Genomic DNA, 26275 nt, shown 5'->3' on the forward strand with positions numbered 1-26275 from the left:
GGAATAACTTCTACCATTGTTGATGTTGTTGTTGCCATTATTGTTGGGTCCGCTGGAAGACTGAACTGTGTTGTAGATTTTGTAGCTCGCTCTTCAAGTTGTGATTAATTTAGTAGTGCGTCGGGACATGCATAGATTGTTGCGACTTGGTAATAAAAACAGACACATCATGGGATTCTATGAATAAGTTAGGAGATAAGATCATTTATTTTTCTCTTGGTGCACGGTACATTTTGACTGATTCTTTTCAGTCGAGCGATGTTCTACGCTTAGCGTATCAATTGTTGATGGAAGAAATATAATTGTGTTATAGATGTTCATCTTTTTTGATTTGGGAAAAGAGTGTAGTTGATAGTTTTGTGAAGGAGATGAGAGAGTGATGATTTGAAGAAAGACAATGAATAATAAGAAGCCTAACAAGAGATATTCAGAGATATGATTTGTGGGCGTTATTTAAAATAGAAACAATAATATGTATAAATATATTTTTTTAAGTGTTCGATCATTTTTTAGATTTTAATAATTAAAATAATTGTTAATAAATGTTCTAGAAAAAAGTTGTTAAATTACATAATAATATATTATTTGGTAAACAACATTTAATGTGTTTTTATTTAATAAAATAGTAGTATGAATTATTTATAATAACTTTAAATTTCAGAATTTACTGATCCATTCATAACAAAATCTCTAATACATTAATAACACTTACAGTCAAGTTTGGGCAAAGCATTGCCAAAACTGCAATCTGTAGGCTGTTTTGTGATGTTGCTCCAACAAAACTCATGTTTTGTGATGGACGCTGCCACACCGTTGTCCGACAGTGTGTAAACGTGCTTATGAGCGCTGAGAAAAACCACGAGAAAGTGTAGGGTGAATGTAATAAAAGCTGTTGTAACCATAAACTAGTAAACAGTTAGGCCGTTTGGGTGTAATCCCTTCTATAACTGCATGCTTAAAAGTTATAAAGCCATATGAGATCTTAATAAGAAGGCAGTGCAATATTCATGATTAATTGAGTGAGTGTGGTGGAGAAAGTTACATAAGGGATTACACCCAAACCGCCTTATGGTCAAACAATCGAGAAATTATTAGATGGACACGGCTCATCATGTCATCAGTGGTCTTAACCAATAATATTTTTTCATTTCATTTTTTTTCAATGTAAATCTTCACATCTTTCCTACGTTTAATTAAGGAGTGGATAATTATTTGAAAGTTATTTTAAATTTAATGGATGTGATTCACTTAGACTATAGATGACACGGTGAACCAGATCTATTAAATAATTTCTCCAAACAATACAACATCAATTTGTGTAATACATCACATCACCATTATGGGATAATAACGAATGTCCGATATATTATAAATTGATGATTTCAATGACCGAATCATTATTTTTAAAACAACAATTAAAAAAAATTCACTCAAATTTCAATCACCGTAATTTAAATTCTACGAAGGAACTCATAAAATTCTCGTTGAGAGGGTTTTTTTACCCACATATCACCGAAAAATAGAACTAAACATAATTTTCGTTTAAGATTATTTTTTGAATTAGTACCTTATTATGATACTCAGGATAAATATACATGATATGAAAAAAGTTTTTCAGAAAATATTTTTACGAAAAGCATCTTCTGTTGATGTGGAAAAAGTCGATCAGAATTTTCAAAAAATAGGTTAAAAAATGTAAAGAAGTTATACATAAGTTGTCTAAAAAGAATAAACGTACATTGCATATATTGAAGAAATGTATTTACACGAATACTGGCGGGACATTGATGGTAGTGGTTTTCTTAAAGATCTAATGAATTGATTTCTTAATTTTTTTAAACTTTTCTTAATATTTTAAAATTATATTCATTAATTTTAAAAAAACATTTACATTTTATATTATAGAATTGTTGCTTTTTAACTTATAAAATTTTCAAATTTAACTAAATAACCTTCAAATAATACACACTCAAGCAAAGTGAAATCAATAAAAACCACAAATAGAAAGCATATGGTCCGGATCGTTTTGTCAAATTCACTCATCTTCATCATTTTAACCAAAGTGTTATAGAAGTCAACATTTATTATCTATAATCTTTTAAAAGATTTCACCATTTTTATTTTATTGTAGGTCAACGGTTAAAAAAAGGAAAAATACTATCTAGTTTTTAAACTTGACATTTTTTTTTCTAGATTAATCCCTAAATATTTTAAAATTGATTGTAGAGATTTTCAAACTTTGACTTCTATTTTAAATTGATACCTAAATTTTTAAAAAAAAATAAGAAATTTTTTTTGAATACAGATGTTAAAAAGTGTTCAAGGAATCAAATTAGAAAATATTAAATTTATAGGTTAAATAGTATTTATCTCAAATTTTAAGAAAAGGAATTGATTAAAGTAAAAGGGTAGATTTAGAAGAATGTGGACTATAAATGCAAAAATGGTGGATGAATATGAAATTTTTGGTAAAGGTAGTAGACATGGTTTTTGGTTTTATTGATCATTAACTAGTCATAGCCGTTACAAAACGACGGCGTAGAAGGAAGGGAACATGATTTATAGCGATTTTCAAGTCGAAAGCAGGTTAATGAAGAAATAGATGATGAAAATCCATGGCCTCAATTCCCTCCGGTTCCATAAACCTCAATTCCTAGGACCAAACCCAGTTTTTAAATCGTTCACTGCCTCTTCTCAGTGTGTTCAAATCTCAACCCACCACAGAAAATCTTGCCCTTTTTCAAGATTAACCCAACACCCCAGCTCCACACCCTTCTCTGTTCCCTACTATAATCTTCTATCAAAATGCAATGCCACCAGGACCCTATCTCCGGGCATGCAAATCCATGCCCATCTACTCAAATTTGGGTCGATCAAGGATCCTAAAATTAGCAACTTTCTGACCAATTTGTATGCGAAATGTAAACTGTTTGGCTATGCTCGGAAACTGGTTGATGAAAGTCCTGCACCAGACTTGGTTTCTTGGTCTGCTTTGATTTCTGGGTATGCCCAGAATGGGTTTGCTAAAGAAGTCATTTTGGCCTTTTACGGGATGCGTTTGTTGGGTCTTAAGTGCAATGAGTTCACTTTTCCGAGTGTTGTTAAAGCTTGTACTTTTACAAAGGATTTGGAGTTGGGGAGACAGGTTCATGGCGTTGCGGTGGTTACCGGGTTCGAGTCCGATGAATATGTGGGTAACAGTTTGGTTGTCTTTTATGCAAAATGTTCGAGATTCGATGACTCGAGGAAGTTATTTGAGGATATACCTCAAAGGAGTGTAGTCTCGTGGAATGCGTTGTTTTCTTGTTATGCGCAGGGTAATTACTTTGGTGAAGCAGTGGAATTGTTTGGCGAAATGGTTTCGAGTGGGATAAGGCCCAATGAATTTAGTTTGTCTAGCATGATAAATGCCTGCACTGGCTTGGAGGATAGTGGTGAAGGGAGTAAAATACACGGGTTCTTGATAAAACTCGGTTATGATTCGTATCCTTTCTCGAAGAATGCACTTGTGGACATGTATGCAAAGACAGTAAATCTCGAGGATCCTATTGCCATTTTTCAGGAGATCGCGAAACCTGATATCGTTTCTTGGAATGCTGTCATCGCTGGTTGTGTTCTTCATGATAACCATGATTGTACTTTAGACCTTTTCAGGCAAATGAGATTGTCAGGAACGCATCCGAATTTGTTTACCATGTCAAGTGCTCTAAAAGCTTGTGCTGGCATTGGTCTCAAGGAATTGGGTAGACAGTTGCACTGCAATTTGATAAAGATGAATATAGGATCAGATTCTTTTGTGGACTTGTAGATATGTATTCCAAGAGTGGTTTGATGAATGATGCAAGAATGGTTTTTAATTCGATGCCGAACAAGGACTTAATTGCATGGAATGCTGCTATGTCTGCACATTCACAAAACGGGGAAGACGAGGAAGCTGTATCTCTGTTTCCTTTGGTGCATAAGGAAGGAGTTGGGTTCAATCAGACAACTTTATCGACAGTCCTCAAATCTATTGCCAGTGTGCAGGCGAGAAGTGTTTGCAAACAAGTTCATGCACTCTCTGTGAAAACGGGATTTGAGTCCGACCAGTACGTTGTAAACAGCCTTATCGATGCATATGGAAAATGCACTCTTCTAGAAGATGCAACAAAAATATTCAGAGAGTGCTTGATGGTAGATTTGGTGGGTTTCACATCTATGATCTCAGCTTATTCTCAATTCGGTCACGGTGAAGAATCTCTTAAGCTGTATTTAGAAATGCTAGGTCGAGGGATAGAGCCGGATCCATATGTTTGTGCTTCACTCCTAAATGCATGCGCAAATTTATCGGCATACGAACAATGGAAACAAATGCATGTACACGTCTTGAAGCATGGATTTACATATGATATCTTTGCTGGAAATTCTCTTGTCAACATGTATGCCAAATGTGGAAGCATAGATGGCTCCGAATGCGTGTTCTCTAATATTCCCGAGAGAGGAATCGTGTCATGGTCTGCAATATAGGAGGATTAGCTCAGCATGGCCACGGGAAAGAAGCCCTACGGGCGTTTGATCAAATGCTTAAATCTGGTGTTTCTCCGAATCACATAACTTTGGTCAGTGTCCTTTGTGCTTGTAGTCATGCAGGTTTGGTTACTGAAGCCCAAAAATACTTCAGTTCAATGAAGGAGTTGTTTGGATTTGAACCTATGCAAGAGCATTATGCTTGCATGATTGACATACTTGGTCGAGCCGGGAGATTCGAGGAGGCAATGGAATTAGTGAATACAATGCCTTTTCAAGCAGATGGCTCGGTTTGGGGAGCACTTCTCGGTGCTGCTAGAATCCACAAGAATGTCGAAACTGGCCAACGTGCTGCAGTTTCATATATGCATCAGTTGGAATGTGGGACAATGTAGCAAAGATGAGAAAACTCATGAAAGACTAATGTAAGAAAGAGCCCGGGATTAGTTGGATCGAGGTTAAAGACAAGATACACACTTTCATAGCGGGAGACCGAAGCCATGTTCGGAGTGAAGAAATCTATGCAAAGCTCGAGGAGCTAAGCAAGCGGTTGAGCAAAGCCGGCTATGTTTCGAAGGTGGAGTTCGATCTTCATGATGTAGATCATAGTGAAAATGAAAAGCTTCAATACCACCATAGCAAAAAACTTGCGGTAGCCTTCGGGTTGATCGTGACCATGGCAGGAGCTCCTATTAGAGTGAAGAAGAATCTTAGAGTGTGCGTTGATTGCCATACTGCATTCAAATTCATTAGTGAGATTGTCTCCAGGGAAATCATTTTAAGAGACGTCAACAGATACCACCATTTTAAAGATGGTTCATGCTCTTGTGGGGATTATTTGTGAGAATTCTTCAGCACCTTCATGTTCCAACTCTCAATTTTTTCGATTCGGGCCATTCGAGTTTGACACCGTATCATTTGGGTTCAGACATTTTATATTGTATTCAATCCAAAATAACCAACCAATGAATTGGATATCAATGATTATTTAAAGAAAAACTCTTTCCCCCTCTCAAAAACCACTTACACCTCCCACATTCTTTGACCTCCACCAATCCCCACTATATCGAACGGCTTTCGGCACGGTGGTTCTCCGCAAGGCCACTAGGTTAATTTCTCTTAAGCTGACAATTTCACATTTTTTTGGTTAAATTAAATATAATTTTAAAAAATTAACCGCCTACATCTGTAATCGGCTCACTTCAAATCGAAAAAATAAATAATTTAATAATATATATAACAACTTACTAAATTCTTTTGATTTATAATAGTTAGGACTGCGATAACATTATGCAAATACCGTGTGATATTATACGAACATAATTCCTCTTCCTCTTCTTGGTGTCTCATAAATTATTTTTATAACACGTGGAATTATGGATCGGTCTATTAAAATTTTTTCATCAATATTATCGATATGTTTTTTTAAGAAAAACCTTTTTACAACTGAAAACTACATGAGAGATCTCCAGCGTTGGATCTACAAAATAGAAAGGAAAAAAAAAAGAACCCTTATCAGTTAAAATCTAAAACCGTCGTTGTGCCACTATATCATCGTCATCACCTGCAATATCTCATTCATTATATTTGCAATATAAATTTCACCCTCGCAACTTTTTTGTAAGATTTAAAATTTCTATTAACGATGCGTTCATAAATTGATTCACGTTTTAGAAAATAATTAGTGGGGCACTGAAAAAGGTACCAAAAGGTAGAGAAATTCTATTCAGAATTATACCAATTAATTGTGTTCCCTTATCGTATTTATATGTTGGGATTCTTTCGTCTTAAAGCTTAAGTATGTGTTCAAATTATTTTGAGTTAGGTTCTTTTAAATTTTGGGCTATTAAAAAATTTAGATTAAAGTTAGTATTTTGAATTTGTTGGATAAAAATTTTAAATTTATATTAAAACTAAGTTATTTACGGGATTATATTCATGATTTATGAACTCCCTCGCTAGATCTTTGGAATAGAGTTATTGAATTAAGAGATTTCAATTATTTTTATTATATTATGGTATGATTATAAGGTAGTATCTATTTAAAAGATTTTAATTATTTGATAATAGACTTTCAAACATATCGCATGAATCAACTTGCCTCGGTGGTTAAAAGAATCTTTGTTGTTCCTAGAGGTCACGAGTTCGAGCACCAGCGGAGGCGGCAAAGTTATTGAGTGGTCATTATTGTCAAATGGTTGAGAGCATTTAGAACATATACTACTTTATAATCACCTTAGTTTAATAAAAAAAAACATTCAAATATCCCTACAGGCAAACTATAAGAATAACAATCATTCTTTTAATTATTGAGGTCGTTTGATTCGTGCAATAGAGATGTATAAACATTTTATCTGTTTGTTTAAATTTTAAATAATTTATAGATTAGATATCAAAATTATTATTTAATTTAGATTGTAGATACAGTTTAATATTATCATATATTTATAATATGAATTTGTATTATTTATGTGTATGTTAATTTAGACATTTGGATTTAAAATGGAAAATATGTTTGATTTTTAGGGATTAAAATCTTGATCAACCAACCTTTAATAAATAAAGAATCGGATGTGTACATATTTGAATATTCAATATATTATTTAACATTTATAATTCAGATGTTTATGAATTGAATTATCAGATGAATAATAAAATTTAATTTATATGTATATTCTGATTCTGATTCAATGATATTTGAATAATTTATAAGCAAAAAAATAAATTCAAATTTTAAATAAAATTACAGGTTTAAGTAATTAAAAAAAAAGTATAATATCAAAATTACCCCACCCCAATGTTTATCAAATTTGTCGTATTTGGTCTTATTCTTTTTTATAATATTTTAACCATAATACTTTATTTTAGAGCAAAAAGATTTCTAATATTTGTTTGAATAGTCATTTTGATATTTATTCTTTTTTCTAGAGCATTTTTTACTCTTAATATTTTAGTTTAGGGTGAAAATTCTTTATTTTAAACTGTTAATAGTTCATTAAATAATGATTTTTCATCCACGAAGTGATTTTTTGTCCCAAATTATAATAATAAAGACCAAAATGATCGTTTTAAATAGAGAAAATAACTTTAGTGATCGAAAATGTCTAATAATATACGATTTTAATCAACTTTTTTTGCATTTGCAAAAATAATCGCAACGCGATTTCAAATTCGCAACACGAACTCCAATTTCGCAACACAATTTCCAAATTCGCAACTCAGTTTTCAAATTCGCAAGTCGAATTCGTATTTTGCAACTCAATTACCGATATAGGTAAACACGGTAGAAAAAATGGTGAAATTGGCGAATTTAAGTTGTGGATTTTTTCTACCGTGTTTACCTAGATCGGTAATTTGTTGCAAAATCCGAATTCGAAATGTGAATTTGAAAACTGAGTTGCGAATTTGAGAAATTCATGTTGCGAACGGATTTTTTTTACCGTGCTTACCTATATCGGTAATTGAGTTGCAAAATTTGCGAATTCGATTTGCGAGATTGGCGAATTCGAGTGGCGGATTTTTTTCTACCTTGTTTACCTATATCATTAATTGAGTTGTGAAATCCGAATTCGAATTGCGAATTTGGGAAATTCGTGTTGCGAATTTGGAAACTGTGTTGCGAAATTTGAAATCGCGTTGCGAATTCGTTGGTTATTTTTGCAAATAAAAAAAAAATTGATTAAAATCGTATATTATAATACATTTTCGATCACTGATGTTATTTTCTCTTTTAAATAAATAATGGTGGCTAATTTTGGTATTATTCCTTAAAAACAATATAAATCTTTTACATGTTGCAATTCTTAGTAATTATAGCTGCTGATTTTGAACACTTGGTGATATAACCGACTATACAAACCCCAATACATGTTCCCAGAAACAACCGCATAACATGGTGAGGTTTTGAAAACTTGGAATTCAGCGTTGAGTTGGTGTATGAAATGCTCGAATTTTGACTGAACTTGCATCTTAAAGAAAACCACATGCACTTAAACAGGGGTTGGTTATTGAAGTAGCGGCCATTATATAACGGTAATGACGTCGTTCTCAAATGTTGTTGTGTGATCAAGTTACTCGTACTGATCATAATATAATATATTATATTTATAATCGTGATAAATGCAACACAACCAAAAATGTGAATGCAATCACAATTTAAATCTTCATAAAATCATATTTTATGTCTTCGCATGTTTTTTCAGTAGTCTGAGATGATTATAAAGTAATATATATTTAAAAAAATTCTTAATCATTGACAACATATATACACCCTACAGATGCAACTGATCAAACTTAGAACCTCTAAAAAAACAACACTTCCCTTAATCATTGATACCTCATTCAACATTTTTTTAATAACTCATCAGTTTCAGAAGTGCATGAATATGAACAAAAAAATGCATTGTAACAACTAACACCTCGAATGCTTTTGAAACTTCTTTGTCAAACCAAAACTAGAAGCTGGCATTGGGTTTTGACAATCATACTGTCTGAAAATCAATAGAAATTCATGTATGTCAAGCAGTTGTTGTGTTGCTTATTGTGCTTGGAGTCCAATTAGAAAATTTTAAAATTAATTGGCCTAATACATACAAATTGTACCTTTGACTTTTGTATTGAGCAATGGCCCCTTTCATTTACACCCTTTTGTTGACTTTCGAAATTTCACAAAAATGAGATACACAAGGACACGGACATGTTTTATTTGGAAAAAAAAACTTGGAAACAGACAGTTTTTTTTTGTCTTGTAAATTAACAGAAATTTTGTGTTGAAATGTAATTATAAAGTTATAATTTTGTTCTCTAAAATTAAAAAAAAATAAAACTGTTTAAATTGAATTATTGAGAGGAGAAAATTTATTATTATTCTATTTAAGATTAAATATTATTTTGATTTTTGAAGTTATATTTCATTATCATATTGTTATTTTAAAAAATAATTAATTTGCCACTGAACTTTATAAACATGAAGTACATTATTTCATTCAGATTTTCTATTTATAAAAGTTATATTAAATTAAAGAAAATAAAAATAGAAAATCTTAAATATAAAATATTAGGAAAAATATAAAATATTTTCAAACTTTAATAAAAATATTAAAAATATAAAAAATATATTTTAGGTTTTAATTGATTTTTTTCTAATTTAACATATATTTTATGTTAAGTTCCTAGAGAGACACAATGTTTTTTGTTTCAAAAAATTAAGTGTGACAATGCATTTCGCACTTGAAAAATCCGTAGATTAAATTGAAAAAAAAGCGACTATAAAAGTGATAAAATTTTAAGAATTAAAATATTAATTAATCTATATTTTATTGAATGAGATAAGAGGATAATAACAATAAGTTAATTTAACAAGATGAGACGTTTAAGTAACATCTAACTATTTGAATCTTTGCTTGGAACTGACAAGCGATTACAATGCCGTGTGGGAACCGACTCAAGGAGCCAAACTCATGTCCCATCACCTCAATGCCCCCACTCGGGTTACAATCTTCCATTACATACTTCGGCTCTAAATATTTAAATATTAAAATTATGAATGAAATAAATTAAATTAAAAAATTATGAATGAAATAAATTAAATTAAAAAATTATGAAATATTAAATACTTATAATACTTAATTTAAATTAGTTAATCAATGATCAAAACTTCATTATTATTAAAAAAAAAATCAAAACTACCGTGCTCGTCTCCAACTTGTGAATGGTTACTAATGCATACTTATATCACATAAAGAACGAGCTAACCAATATATGATGAATTCTGAATTTTATAATATTTTATGTTTATGCTCCTTTTTCCAATATCCTATTAAGGATTTCTGAACGTTTATGATAAGTCAAGCATTTCCTTGCGGTATTATTCCAAGTTTCATATATTGTACGATCATTATAAAATTGAGTGAGTTGTAGTTAATATTGTGTCGAGTTAAGTCATGATGATATTTTTTAGTTTTAAACTTTAGGGCCTGATTGGTTCGGAAACATGAGATTTCCATGGTAATAGAATCCACATTTCTTCGTTAGATTGACAGGTAATCTCATTCCCGATAATATAAGATTACCAACAGTGGATTTTTTTTGAGTATATTACCGGGGATGTCATTACTTTCATTCCTTTAGGTATTGTTGGATTACCAGTGTTTTGGATTAAAATGCCCTTAATTTTTTTTCAAAAATATCATTCTTCTGTCATTAAATAATAAAAATTTTACGAATGTTAAATTACAAATTTATCCTTAAACTATTTTAGATTTACAAAAAAATCTATAATTAAATTTTTATATAAAGTTCAAGGGTTAAAATAAAATTTTACTCTTTCATTAAACCTTTTTATATTTTCAATTTTGTAAAAAAAAATTATATAAATTTTATGAATTTAAATTTTTTAAAGAAAATATATAAAATATTTTTCAACTTGTTAAAAACCAAATATATAATAAGGACAATTTGGCCAAATATACATTCAATAATCTTTTATTCCATTAACCAAACATGGTAATCTTACATTCATGCTAAACCAACCAAACACAAAATACAACATCCCATTAATTTTATTCTCTGGTATTCTTACATTCCCACTAGAAATCTTTCATTTCGTGAACCAAGCGCACCCTTAGAATTTCTATTGAAAATATGACTTTAATGTGCCACGCAGTATCTATTAACATTAGTTGACGATGGTGATTATAATAAAAGTGAATTAAAAGTTTAGTGATTGTGTTGTACGTTTTAAAATTTTAGTGACCAAAATACAACATCCTAGATAGGGGTGTAAACGAGCCAAGTCGAGTTCGAGTATTACTTAGCACGACTCGAAAACTCTGAAATGAAGCTCGACTCGATTCGAAAACTCGCGTGCTTAAAATTTTCAAGCTCGACTCGAAATCGAAATCCTGAACTAAAGTTCATGAGCAGTTCGAAAAGGATCGAAATGAAAAAAAAAATCTTAAACTTAACTCGATTAAAGCTTCAAACTCAAACATGAACCTTAAATACATTAAATATTATTATATTTAAAAAAAATCAATACATCAATATTAATATTATTAATAATGTATTCGAGCTGGTCACGAGTTTTTCGAGTCAAATATCGAGTAGCTCGTTTCAGCTCGCTAAGAACTCTAGTCGAGTCGAGTCTATTCGATCCGAATATTTATCGAACCTTGATCGAATCGATTTCGAGAAACTCACGATCTGTCTCGTCTCATTTACCACTTAATCCTAGATATTAAGTGATTCTTTACGTAGTTTACCCTTATGGTGATGGCTGGAACTTGAAATAGACGTAAAGTAAAAGGGGCCAGCTGTTCTATTGAGTCAACGTGATTCATGCATTTGCTTCTTTTTTTTCAATTCCAATTTTTTATCATTTGTTAATAGTAATAATAATAAGAGAAAATCGCCTCAGTGACCAAAAAAAAGTTATAATATACGATTTTAACCAACTTTTTTTGGATTTGCCAAAATGACCAACAAAATCGCAACGCGAAATAAAAATCGCAACGCGATCCCCAGAATCGCAAATCAGTTTCCAGAATCACAAATCAGTTTCCAAAATCGCAACGCGATTCTTGAAAATCGCGACGCGATTCTTGAAAATCGCGATGCGATAGTACAAATTCGCATTGCGATTTTCCATAATCGCAACGCGAATATGAAAATCGCAACGCGAACACATAAATCGCAACGCGTATCCGTAAATCGCAACGTGTATCCGTAAATCGCAACGTGTATCCGTAAATCGCAACGCGTATGGGTAAATCGCAACGCGTATGGGTAAATCGCAATGCGTATCCGTATATCGCAACGCGTATCCGTAAATCGCAACGATAATACATAAAATCGCAACGCGTATCCGTAAATCGCAACGCGATATTTAAAGCGCCATTATAATCGCTACGCGTATTTTATTTTCAAATTACAAAAAGAATATTAAGACAAAATCCCGTAATCGCAACTCATAACCTAAAACCTAAAATCACAACTCAGTCCCATCTCCATCTCTCACTCTCTACGGCGAAGAAATCCGTCCCCATCTCCGAAGATTTCCGTCCCCATCTCCGGCGAAATCCCTCACAACCATTCACGGTCAGAAATCCCTCACAATATTCAGAAATGGAAAATCAACCTCCGAGGGTTAGTTTTTTTTAATTATTTTTATTTTGAAATGTTTGCATTATTGTAGGTTTTTCATATTGAAACTGATGATAAGTTTACTGGTCATTTCAATAATAGATTAACCATTTCACTTAGATTTCATTTCGCGTTACGATTCTGTCGTTGCGATTTTCATTTCGCGTTGCTATTCTCTCGTTGCGATTTTCAAGTTAGTATTTGTCTTTGTCTTTGTTCTGTCTTTTGGTTGAAGTAATGCAATCCATTCAAGTTTCAATTTGCAGAAGAGTCGCAACGAGATAAATGAAAATCGCAACGAGAGAATGACTGTCGCAACGAGAGAATCGCAACGCGAAATGAAAATCGCAACGAGAGAATCGCAACGCGAAACCAAAATCGCATTGCGATTTTCATTTCGCGTTGCGATTCTCTCGTTGCGATTTTCATTTCGCGTTGCGATTGTCATCTCGCGTTGCGATTCTCTCGTTGCGATTTTCATTTCAACCAAAAGACAAAACAGTGTTGCAAATTTTAGTTTCAAGAATAAACTACTACTTTTTATGTTTATTGTTTTTGGTATATCTTCACAGTGTAGTTTTTGGTATATCTAACTTGGTATGTTTATTGTTTTTGTAGAAATTTTTTTCGGCTCAATTGACCTTGAGAAATAAAGTCAGCCTGGCCACTACAATTGCAAAGAAGCTTTCACCTGCTCAAAGACAATTGTTTGAGGAAACCTGCTTCGGGCCATGGCTGAGAGTACAGCATCCGGGTGGAGATGCTAATTTGACCCATTTGTGGCTTCAGACCATGACATCAAATCTACCCGACAGTATACAACGTGGTGAGGAAGAGATATGGTTTCATTTTCCACCAGCGTATACTTGCTTTGGGCGGAAGGAGTTCTGCTTAATCACTGGTCTACGATTCGGACACGATGATGTAGGTCGGTACACTCGTCATATCGCCCGCCCATCATGGTTATCCCGGGTTTTTCCGGATGAGTCAATGGAGAAGCCGAACCTACATGTTGACGACCTGAAGAAATTATTTAATAAGAAAGCTGGTTTCACTCGGATGGAAGACGTCGATGTTGTCCGAGTATGCCTTCTACTACTTGTGTATGCCGGCTTTTTAGGCAGAGAGGCCAGACAACCTATTCATCGGGAGCTAATAATATTGGTAGAGGACCTGAATGCATGGAATCTGTTTCCGTGGGGTTCGTATATATGGAAAGCTACCTGGACTAAGTTGTCGTCTGCCTTTGATGACCGCAAAAGTTTGCGGGGCGATGGGTCCAAATACACTTTGTCAGGCTTTGTTTGGGCCTTTAAGGTAAGAATTTCTATATAATGTTTCTAAAATTATAATTAATTATTTAACAATTACTAATTTTGTTATTATATTGTTTGTAGATTTGGATATTCGAGGCTTTCCCCAGCATGCGTACATATGCAATAAAAAACGTCAAATGATATTCCCAGGGCTATTTCCTGGAAGAGGAAAACTCTGTTGGATTGGGAAGACTTAATACCATATGCCACAATAAATAATGTAAGTTAACACAAATACTTTCATATAATATATATAAACAAGTTATTAATAGTAGACTTAATACCGTAAATCGCAACGCGATATTTAAAGCGCCATTATAATCGCTACGCGTATTTTATTTTCAAATTACAAAAAGAATATTAAGACAAAATCCCGTAATCGCAACTCATAACCTAAAACCTAAAATCACAACTCAGTCCCATCTCCATCTCTCACTCTCTACGGCGAAGAAATCCGTCCCCATCTCCGAAGATTTCCGTCCCCATCTCCGGCGAAATCCCTCACAACCATTCACGGTCAGAAATCCCTCACAATATTCAGAAATGGAAAATCAACCTCCGAGGGTTAGTTTTTTTAATTATTTTTATTTTGAAATGTTTGCATTATTGTAGGTTTTTCATATTGAAACTGATGATAAGTTTACTGGTCATTTCAATAATAGATTAACCATTTCACTTAGATTTCATTTCGCGTTGCGATTCTTTCGTTGCGATTTTCATTTCGCATTGCGATTCTGTCGTTGCGATTTTCATTTCGCGTTGCGATTTTGGTTTCGCGTTGCGATTTTAAGTTTCGTGTTGCGAAAGTAAACTATTTCTTCTTCTGCAAATTGAAACTTGAATGAATTGCATTACTTCAACCAATAGACAAAACAAAGACAAATACTAACTTCAGGGTATTAGTTTGAAACATATTTTTCTTTGTTATCTGATGCATTTTGTGAACTATGATAGAATAATGACTTGGGTGAATACAATGCAAGTTTGAAACATATTTGTCTTTGTTTTCACTGTTTAAATATCATGTCTGTTTATTTACTGATTTTTGTATTTAATTATTTAGCGGCCCGATAGAGTGGATGCTTTACGTCGGGTTATGCTTGCACGACGGAGTTCACGCATCAGACAGCGTGCACGTGCTATTAAGTCTCCGTACACCCCAATAGTGCGAAGACACCGCAAGAAGAAGCCCGACTCGCCTGTCATCCCTCAAGAGTCCACTCCTATCGTTGAAGAGGCCCCCCATATCATTCCTCGAGAGTCCCCTCCCACCGTTCAAGAGGCCACTGTCATCATTGAAGAGGTCCCTCCCACCATTCAAGAGCCCGATTCACATGGCGTCATATGTAGGCTTCTTGAGAAACCCTCTGACGTGCCGGACATGATGGATTCAAGTTGGCTCTCGTATGAGTTACCGGCCAGTACCATACCGGTATCTGAAGAGGAGAGGGAACAACTACCGGACACAATTTTGGATAACACCCTTTGGGCTAAGACCGCAGTTGATTTTTATCTACATGAGCGGAGCAAGGGGTGTTTCACTGACATATGCAAGCTCACCGATGATATCTTTTTGTTACTTGAACGGCCTTGGTGGGGCGTATTATTAGGGGTCGAAGACAATGGCTATTTCGATGGGGGGGTAAGTCTTATATTTTTCTTATATTTCAATTTGATTAATTTTTTTTAAATTTATGTAAGTCACTAATATATGTCTTTTTTTGTAAAACAGCATATCGATGCGTGGGTGACACGTCTTCTAATAATAAGAAAACTTAAAAAAAATAAAAATATACGATATACAATAATGCCGACGTCTTTTCACGCCGTTCACTTGAAGAATGCACGAGATGAATCATTTGATTTGGGCAATGGACAAGCTAAACTTTATCCTGCATGGTGGGAGGTCGATAAGGTTAGTATTTATTTTAGATTGAGTTTAAAGGTTTTATGAAATAAGTGCGCAAATGAATTAATTATTACTTATGATTGCAGGTGTTTATCCCTGTTTTGGAACGTAAACATTGGATTCTCGTCGAGCTTCAGCTCCCATCCCTTAAGACAATAGTGTATGACAGCATGATAAATTACATATCATTGGCTGATTTAAGAGATGTTATTAAGGGATGGAGCTCTCATTTGGCTAAATTCTTGGATGCGATCAATTATTGGACTCGTTCTGGAAACAAGAAGCCAAAGAAGCTCAATATTACAGTTATTAGAGACGAGACCGCGCCACAACAAACGAGCGGAGCCAGAGGAGATTGTGGTCCTCTCGTATGCTTGGCGTTGGAGCGTTTGACGACGGGAAGCATCAAGTATCTACCTCCCACCGATAGAGATAAAGCTGCAGTAGGCTTGTGGTTTTGGCATTATATGGCTAAATCGATATATACGAGACGCTGCCTACCTGCATCCGCGTTATAAAAATGTCCATAAACAATTGGTAAGTTTATATACTTTTGGTTTGAAAATGTTTGGTTAAGTAACTAGAATTCAATAATTTGTTGTTTGTAGGTTTTAGATGTGTAGAAAGTGTTGTTTGAACAAATGTTTGGTTTCTGAAGGTTAATCTCAGAAGTGAACTGCGTGAAAATGATGTCGAGCTGCAAAAGTTGATTCAATAGTTTAATTGATTGTTTTTTGATTGTTTAATTGATTTGTAAAAGTTGATTCAATAGTAGATGATCGGAAATAAGAATTATTGCTTATTTTTGATTGTTTAATTGATTTGTAAAAGATGATTTGTAAAAGTTGATTTGTGTAATTGATGCGAACATAATTCTTATTTGTGCTTGTTTAATTGATTGAAATGTAATGGTTGATTTTGTTGATTTCAATCTGCATTATGTTGAAGGCAAAAATGACTATCGCAATGCGAAATGAAAATCGCAATGCGAAATGAAAATCGCAACGAGAGAATCGCAATGCGAAATGAAAATCGCAATGCGGAAATGAAAATCGCAATGCGTTTATAATTTCGCATTGCGATTATCTCGTTGCGATTTTCATTTCGCATTGCGATTCTTTCGTTGCGATTTTCATTTCGCATTGCGATTCTTTCGTTGCGATTTTCATTTCGCATTGCGATTTTAATTTCGCATTGCGATTCTGTCGTTGCGATTTTCATTTCGCATTGCGATTTTCATTTCGCATTGTGATTCTCTCGTTGCGATTTTCATTTCGCATTGCGATTTTCATTTCGCATTGCGATTCTCTCGTTGCGATTTTCATTTCCGCATTGCGATTTTCATGTTGGGATTTTCATTTCGCGTTGCGATTGTATTTTCCGTGTTGCGATAGTCAAATGCATGCCTAATAGTGATAACAACTGAATAACAAGAGTTGGTTAAGTCAAAATGGTTGGCCTGAGTCATTAATTCAACTGAAAATGTTAAAAGTTCACACATAAAATCCACATAATACAACGTTTGCATTTAAAAATCATCTAAGTTAACAGTCTCAAAAGGTGAAGCCAATCGTGATTGGGATTTTAAAGATGATTGCCTTTTGCTTGACACCATATGAGCTTTGGATTTTGATGAGGATCCATATTTTGGTAGAGGAAAAGATGATTTTGATGGCACTGGTGATCCACATGTCAACCTTGTATGACCACTTTCCTTGCACCGACTACATGTCGATCTCTTCTTCTCTTCACCCTTAGACGGTATACGATCGTGACTTTTTGGTCGGCCAGGTAGCCTTCTGTCCATGGCTGGTGGCAAAACTGTTTGTAAGTCATCTGGTATGTCCCACTCAGAAGGATGTGGAATAGGGTAGACAATCTCGGCATAAGTCTGTCGATAAACTTCTGTAGTGTAGCAATCCATAGCGTATGCGCTTGAATCATCTTGGTTTAAATGAAGAGCAACTTTTATAACATGGCCACACGGATAACCAGATGTTTGCCATTTCATACAACTACACGTCTTTGCATTTAGATCGACTAGCCCATTTAAGTTATTATCCAGTACTTGAAACAAAGTGTTTGAACATGGTTCAACTCTCCATGACGTTGACTTCACAACACGTTTCGTTATCTTTTTTTCAGTCCATGGTGTAACACGATGTTCCAATGTTCCTGTAAATTTAAATAAACAATACTTAGTAAAATATATAAATATGATAAGTTACGAATTCAAAGAAATAATACCTGCATGGTTTCTTTTCTTGTAGTACCACTGTTGAATAGAGGCTCGAAAAAACTCCATTAACATAGTAATGGGTAATTTCCGGGAATGACGACTTAGAGCGTTGATTGATTCTGCACTATTAGACGTCATGAAACCATATCTTGCTCCAAGTTGATGTACTCTTGACCATCTTTCAAACCCGACATCTTCTAGTGTTTGAGCACACTGAGGCAAAACACGTCTTAAACAATTTATATGCTTATTGAAATCCACTTCCCGATAAGCTTTTACAGCCTTCCAGTATGTCCATTTGTGCTTTTTTATACCAGCAGACCTTGATTTTAGATTTCTATACAAATGAACACCACAAAGTCCATGAAAAGCATCTGGGAAACACCTTCTAACAGCGTTGTCAATTGAGTTTGCCCTATCGGATATGATTGTCAGATTGCTAATAGGACCTATGCAATCCCTAAGATGCCCCATAAACCATGTCCATGAATCAGAGGTTTCAGATTTGCCAACCCCGTAAGCTATTGGCAATATCCCATTGTTAGCATCCATGGCTACTGCTAATAAGTTTACTCCAAGGTATTGACCTTTCAAATGTGCTCCGTCAACTATAATAACTGGGCGCATGCAAGTAATAAACGAACGAATCTACAAAATAATATACACAAGAAATATAATCATTTAAATGTGAAATGCATGTAACTAACAAAAATGAGTCAACAAAATTATATTGATTTACTAACCGTAGCACCAATGGCGATAAACAGCAACTCAAAGCGTCCATCTCTATCTGTTTTGATATGAGTTACCGACCCAGGATTTTTCAGCTTTAAATTGTGACAATAAGCTGGCAGTTGGGCAAACGATGCTTCTGGCGACCCCCTCAACAATTCCAAGGCATAACATTTGGCTCTCCAAGCTTGAGAATATGATATACTAATCTTGAACCGAGCATTCATGTCAGTCATAATTTCATGTCCCCGATATACCCTGCCATTCAAAAACATTAACTCAGCCAGAAAACCACCCAACACCTTTTTGTTTGCCTGTCTATGGTGAGGAAAAACTTGGGTTCTTGAACATGTATGTTTATCAATAAAAGTCCTAACTTGAAACATTTTGCAATCTTTTATTCTCTTTGCAATCATACGCCACGTACAGTTTTTGTCAATCATACACCTTGTTTCGAAACGATCTTTGCTTGATTTGTTAACTTTTAGTTGATAGCCATCTTCCACACATTTCGTATATAAAGCTATCTTCAAGTCTTCCTTTGTATCAAAACAATCATCTTTCTTGATACGAATAACTTTTGTGTAACAATCAACTGCTTTCTTTATCAACTCTTCTTCCGGTATCTGAAGTAATTCTGGCATATTCCAGTTATACGCCCGTGGCATTTTCTTTTCTTCGGGGACTTTTTCTTCTTCTTTTTCTTCTTCAGGATTATATGAATTACAGAATGGATGTTCAACATGTTCATTCACAGTCGTAACTTCCTCCTCATTATCATCAACATTACATTCTTCGGCAACGGCTGTTTCATCATCAAAATTCGGGTATTGACCAATATCAATATCATTACACGCATGGTCTGTTTCTTCTTCTGAAACATCATCAAAATCCGTGTATTGACCAATATCAAAGTCCGGATATTGACCAAGACCAAATTTCGAATACTGACTAGTACTCACAATTTTTTCTGTTGGCTCATCATCGTCTAACTGGTCAATACGAAAACCGGAATTTGGTGCTGAAAGTTGATTGGGATTTGGATTAGAGAAAGGTTGTGGGTTTTGAGAAAAACTTAGTTGATTACTACCCGCTACTGACCCAACAATACTACTTCTAGGTTCAACAACATACAATGTAACATCATCTTGTGAAACACTAATGTAAGCAATGAATCGTTCAACATCTTCATTGTCGGTTAACAAATAAACTTTACCATTTCTCTGATAAGATAGCCTAAATCCACTTAGGGGCTCTAAATTCAATTTATTTGAAACACGTAGCATTAGAGTTTCATAAGTTAACTTTTGTAAAGACAATTTTAGTTGAAGATTCATGGGTAAAGGCATATATTGTAAAACACCATGAACATTATCCCATGACCCTCCAAAACACAAATCTATCCAAACATGATCAACATTAGATGATTTCATGGTTGTAAATTAATTTACTAAACAGACGAGCTGCGAAACTAAAACTTGTTGCCGGATTGGGAAGGATGTCGTTGGATATAGGAACGGATGTCGCCGGAGAGAGTGATAGATGGAGATGGAATGAGTTGCGATTTAGGGATTTAGTTTATGATTTCAGTGTTATATACCCAAAATTTCAGTGTTGTGATTTACAGATTCTCGTTGCGATTTACGGATTATCGTTGCGATTTACAGATTCTCGTTGCGATTTACGGATTATCGTTGCGATTTACGGATACGCGTTGCGATTTACGGATTATCGTTGCGATTTACGGATACGCGTTGCGATTTACGGATACGCATTGCGATTTACGGATACGCGTTGCGATTTACGGATACACGTTGCGGTTTACGGATACGCGTTGCGATTTACGGATACGCGTTGCGATATACGGATACGCATTGCGATTTACCCATACGCGTTGCGATTTACGGATACACGTTGCGATTTACGGATACGCGTTGCGATTTATGTGTTCGCGTTGCGATTATGTAAAATCGCAATGCGAATTTGTACTATCGCATCGCGATTTTCAAGAATCGCGTTGCGATTTTGGAAACTGATTTGCGATTCTGGGGATCGCGTTGCGATTTTTATTTCGCGTTGCGAATTTGTTGGTCATTTTGGCAAATCCAAAAAAAGTTGGTTAAAATCGTATATTATAACTTTTTTTTGGTCACTGAGACGATTTTCTCTAATAATAATAGCAGTATTAACTAGTTTATCAATTCAACGCGTGTTCATTTTCTTTCGTTACCCGATATTATCTTTCCCTCGGTTTTTTTTTTATCTTAAATTAAGTGTTTAGTATTTTAAACTATTAATTTTAATTTGTTTTAATTTGTTTTAATATTTAATTTTTTAATTATATTTAATTTTTTAATTATATTTAAAGTTTATTTTTTATTATATTTTAGTACCTCATTGTTAAAAAAATTAGTTTTTATTTCATTTTAATATCCTGTTCAAAACCTAATGTTAAGTTTTGATGAAAAAAATTGAGAGTTGATGTGCTAAAATTAATAGTTAAGGTATTAAACTCGTTATGTTTTTTTGATAAGATATTAAAATGAAACAAAAACTAATCTTTCGGAATGATTTTGAAAAATTTAAAAATGTATGCACTAAAACAAATCAAAATTGATAATTTATACACTAAATGCGAAGTTTACCCCTTTTTAATATTCAAAGGAAAAATAATTATTATTTTCAATGGAATTAATTTAGATATAAATTTATTATTAAGTAAACACATTTAGTAGGTTGATAAAGTTTCTCATATTTGTTCTCTTATTTTCTTTTATTTTACGAGTCATAGACTTAGTAAGACCATCCCTCAATTCCCTAGAATCTTTGTTCTCCTCTCTAGATAAGATTAGAATTTGATTTAAAGTTTATTAAAATAATAGGCTTAATACAAAAAATAAGTGTCTAAATTATCTTACTTTTGGTGTTGTCGCGGCCGTCTTTTGGTTGAGCCCGAAATTAGGTTTCGACGTGGATTAAACGAATTGGAGTCGCCATCGATAATTTATTTTAAGAATAAAATTGATCGGTCGGATACCTTATTTCTTACTTAATCTGCGTCTTACCAAAGATGTGTTGGATTCGGGAGTCGGTTACAATCAAGAAATGATTAACACCATTGAATAGCCCTTTCGGTACAACATAATTTTCAGTTTCTTTAATTAAGAAAATTGTAAGCTTAATTAAAAAGGTAAAAATAGACCCGAATTACTTACCTCTGATAGCTTTAAAAGTGTATCCTTAAAAAGTCGAGAGATATGATGATAATAAATAAGTTAGAGAAAATAAAATAAATGAAATAAAAAAATAATATGAAGATAAAAATATAATAAAAATAAAAAAAAGATAAAGAATAAAAATAAATAAAAATAAAGATAAGCTAAAGAAAATAAATAAAAGGAAAAAATAGTAATGAACTATATATAATCAATAAATAAACAAAAACAATAATATAAAAAAACATAAAGGAAATAAAAATAAATAAATAAATAAATAAACAAACAAAGTAAAAAATTAATAAAAAAGAAATATATATATATAATAAATAAAATAATAACAAAAAACCCTAAAAAGTAAAATATAAAAAGAACAAATAAAATATATATATATATATAATAAAATAAAAATAAGATAAACAAATAGAAAAAAAATATAATATCGTATAAAAACAATAAGAAATAAAATAATAAAAATAATAAATAATAATAAATAAATAAATAAATAAAATGATTATATTAAAAGGGAAACGAAATTAAGGGCTGAATTTAAAAGGAATTAGGGATTAAATGGAATTAAAGGGGCTAAATTAGAGGTTTTAAAAAACTACGGGGGACTAAATGGGAATTATCCCTTTTATTTCAAATATTTAGCCCATCTTTTGTCTTTTCTATCAGCTTTGAAAACCTAAGCCCTAGTTTTTTTTTTACCCGATTTGTTTCTTCTTCTCACGAGCTCCCCCTCTTATTTCATCAAGCGACGCTGCATATCAAAACCAAAAAAGAAAGATTGGCCACCATGCGCCTGTGATGGCCCCGCGATTTGCAATGGTCACCACCCTAAACCGTGCTTAGATCGACCCAAAGTGTCATGAACCGAAGCTAAAATTCCCAAAATCAAAACCCTTTTTACTTTCCTCGATCCGACGACCTCCTAACTCCGATAGGCTCCTCGAAAAAGCTCTCAAACGATAAAGCTTCAAACGGTCAAGGCAACATTCGAACCCTTTTTCGTTTTTAAAGCCCACTTTTTATTTCTTCTATTTTCTCAAACACATGAAATGGAAAAAATATAACCATTGGAGTAATTGTGAAAGAAGAGAGCGTGTGATTCACGTAAAAACAAACGAGAATGAGGAAAGGAGCTGTCGGGAGAAAAACGATACTACACGAGCAAACGTCAGAAGCAAATCATGTGGGCAGCAGTTGTTCGAGTGATAAAACCTTTTCACGTTCCAATCAACACGCGTTAAGGAACAAATGGGACATGGCGGCACTTGATTGGATCCATTAACAAAACACATGTTTTTTTTTTTTGGATAATTTCAAAACACATGTTTGCTTCAAGCGAGCGGTTCAAAAGGAGGCCTGTCCGGCCACTAGCCCCCCATTTATCGTATCGCTAAACCAATGTCACGCGGCGAGATAGCAGAATATGACGATAGCTTCTTTTGAAAACTCCCACTTTCCCACTTCACATCATTACCACACGCGCTCTATTCCCCACTTTTATAAAGGCCTTGCAACAAAATTAACCCTCAACATTTATATAAATGATCGATACATATTATTAACATAATATATTATATTTATTTAATTGATGGTGAGGTATGCATTGTGTTACTCAAAACAATTATAATAACGTGATATTTTTATACATGTTTAATTGATTTCATAATATTTCCATAAATGTTTTACTGATGACATAATATGTATTACATAATCAAAGTGATAATGTAACACGTACCACATTATCAATTAAACACATGATGTGGCACAATAAGCTATTTTGATAAAAAAAAAATTAAAATACTAGAGACTAAATGCTCTAAGAAATATGATTAAAATAACCATTTGTGGAAATTTTGAGGTTAATTTTGTTATTATACCTTTTATAAAAGGGATGTGAAACGACGCAATGGAAAGTAGAGTGAGATGGAAGCCACCAAACCCACCTCAAGCAATGAACAGTGTTATACAACAGCCGTAGATGATGTGTTCGAAGACACGTGCCACGTAATCTAGATTCGTTAATTTACCAAACCGCCACCCACTCGATTCTATTCTACGAAGCCGCCCCTCTTCAGTCAAATCCCTCGTTGACTGATTCCGTTTCTATTTCCTCGCCGATTCCACTCTCCCCTTCCTATAAATTAAGAATAACTTCGCCATCTGTTCTTTGTCAACACCACACAAAATCTCCATTATCTAAACAAAAAAATCGTTTTTCCTTTAGAAATGGCACCGAAGGAAAAAACGGCGGTCGTCAAGGGAGGAGGCAACGGTTGCGGGAAAAATAATAATGAGGTTCATTTTAGAGGTGTAAGGAAGCGTCCATGGGGGCGTTACGCCGCCGAGATCAGAGATCCGGGGATGAAGAGTCGTATTTGGCTAGGAACTTTTGATACGGCTGAGGAAGCGGCCAGAGCCTACGACGCCGCCGCCCGGGAATTTCGCGGCGCCAAGGCTAAGACTAATTTTCCCGTCCCTTGTGAAAATCTAATTAAAGGGAATGACAGTAAAAGTTACGGCAATAACATAAACAACAACAACCGTAGCCCTAGCCAGAGTAGCACGGTCGAATCATCCAGCCGTGAGCCGGCTCTCGTGATCGATTCTTCGCCGTTGGATCTCAACCTCGTACAAGGTGAGACGGTTACCGGCTACGCAACGGCGGCCGTTCGGTTTCCTTTCCAGCAAGCTTCGGTAGTGCCTTATTTCCCCGGTCGCAAAGTCTTCTACTATGATCCTTTCGTTCGGCCGAACGGTCACCAGTTTCAACGCCTGAAACTCGATCATCATGATTTCCACGTGTCGACGTTTAACGACGGCGTTCAAATCGATTCTGATTCATCTTCCGTCGTCGATTTGAACCGCCACGACGTCAAATGGGGTCCCCTTCTGAATATCGATCTCAACCAGCCCGCTCTTCCGGAAATCGCCTGATTTTTTCCGTACTCGCCGATCGTCCAACCGGAAACAAGCTAGAATTTTTTTTATGTTCCTTCAGTTGTATCGAAGGTAAATTAGAGAAAATACCCAAAAAAGAGAAATTTTCGGCATATTTGATGTGATCTATCAGTTTATGTGTATAGTTTAGCTGAAGAACTACCCTTTTTGCAGCAGAGAAACTTCGTCTTCTCCGTTGTTTCATTAGTAGTTACTGTATTTTTTAAAAATTTCCAATGAATTGAGCACCAAAAAAGTTTCCTTCAGTTTTGTTTACTAAAAATATTACGGTGGCCGGAATCTGGAAAAATAATTCCTGCAATGCTTATTTATTATATTCTGGTTTGCAGGAATAATCTTAATTTAGATAATTTTTAATTTTTTATGTTGGTGGATGAATTGATTTGGTATCAACTTTTTCTTAATTTGTTGTGTAACTTAATAAGAAAAAAATGGTTGAACCCAAAATGGGTAATGTAAATTGTAATTTTAGGACAGTTGAAATATATATATATATATTAACTAATATTCCCAACACCAGATTTGTCTCAATTATACAAAACCAGGGGCTGATAAATAGGGCGATTTTCCCGATATATCACAGGTGATCGATAATATTATCGATCTAATATCAGTCAGATAATATTTTTTGATCTAACATCCTTAGCAGTAAAACGTGCCCATGCATCGCGTTATACGATGATATCTACACCGCGCTATACGGTGAGCTGGCGCCATGTGGGTATAGCGCGACCCATACAGTGCGTTATACGTCACGTAGGGGTATAGCGCGGATCAAGTACCGCGCTATACCTTTACTCCCGACATAATTTTATATAGCGCGGGGCAGGTACCGCGACATACCTTTACTCTGACATAATTTTATATAGCAGGGATCAGGTACCGCGTTTTGTATAACTTTCCTCGCTATAAATATCATTCTCCGCCGGTTAATTTCTCACATCTCTCTTCTCAACTTATAAATTAATACAATAATTCCGCCAACGAGTTAATAATTCTGGCAATCTTCTCATATTTTATTTAGAAGTTCGTGCGATTTTTCGTTATAAGGTAAATTTGTTATAATTTTTTATTATATTTATTGTTTATTATGATTATTTGAAAAAAATATTATACTAATTATTTTCAATTAATTTTTATGTTTGTAAAATTGGAAAGCGGGAGCATACGTCGAAATAGTTTTGCGGTGCAGGTAATAATATTAAATTATATTATTTAATTTATTTACGTTGATGCGTAAAAGTTT

General features: G+C 34.0%; 1 protein-coding gene and 1 pseudogene across 1 annotated transcript; both read left to right on the forward strand.

Moving 5' to 3' along the window:
- Window positions 1–2590: 2590 nt before the first annotated feature.
- LOC120189919 lies at window positions 2591–5350 on the forward strand (annotated as a pseudogene).
- Window positions 5351–24237: 18887 nt separating this feature from the next.
- LOC120189227 (ethylene-responsive transcription factor 4-like) lies at window positions 24238–25245 on the forward strand. The gene has a single exon (XM_039192548.1). The coding sequence runs from the start codon at window positions 24298–24300 to the stop codon at window positions 25003–25005; it is 708 nt and encodes a 235-aa protein (XP_039048479.1). The 5' UTR covers window positions 24238–24297; the 3' UTR covers window positions 25006–25245.
- Window positions 25246–26275: the final 1030 nt, after the last annotated feature.

This window comes from Hibiscus syriacus, unplaced genomic scaffold (assembly GCF_006381635.1).
Source record: "Hibiscus syriacus cultivar Baekdansim isolate YM2019G1 unplaced genomic scaffold, ASM638163v2 tig00004072_pilon, whole genome shotgun sequence".
NCBI lineage: Eukaryota > Viridiplantae > Streptophyta > Magnoliopsida > Malvales > Malvaceae > Hibiscus > Hibiscus syriacus.

Coding starts and splice junctions, on each gene's coding strand:
- LOC120189227 (XM_039192548.1), top strand. CDS start 24,298: ATGGCACCGAAGGAAAAAACGGCGGTCGTCAAGGGAGGAGGCAACGGT.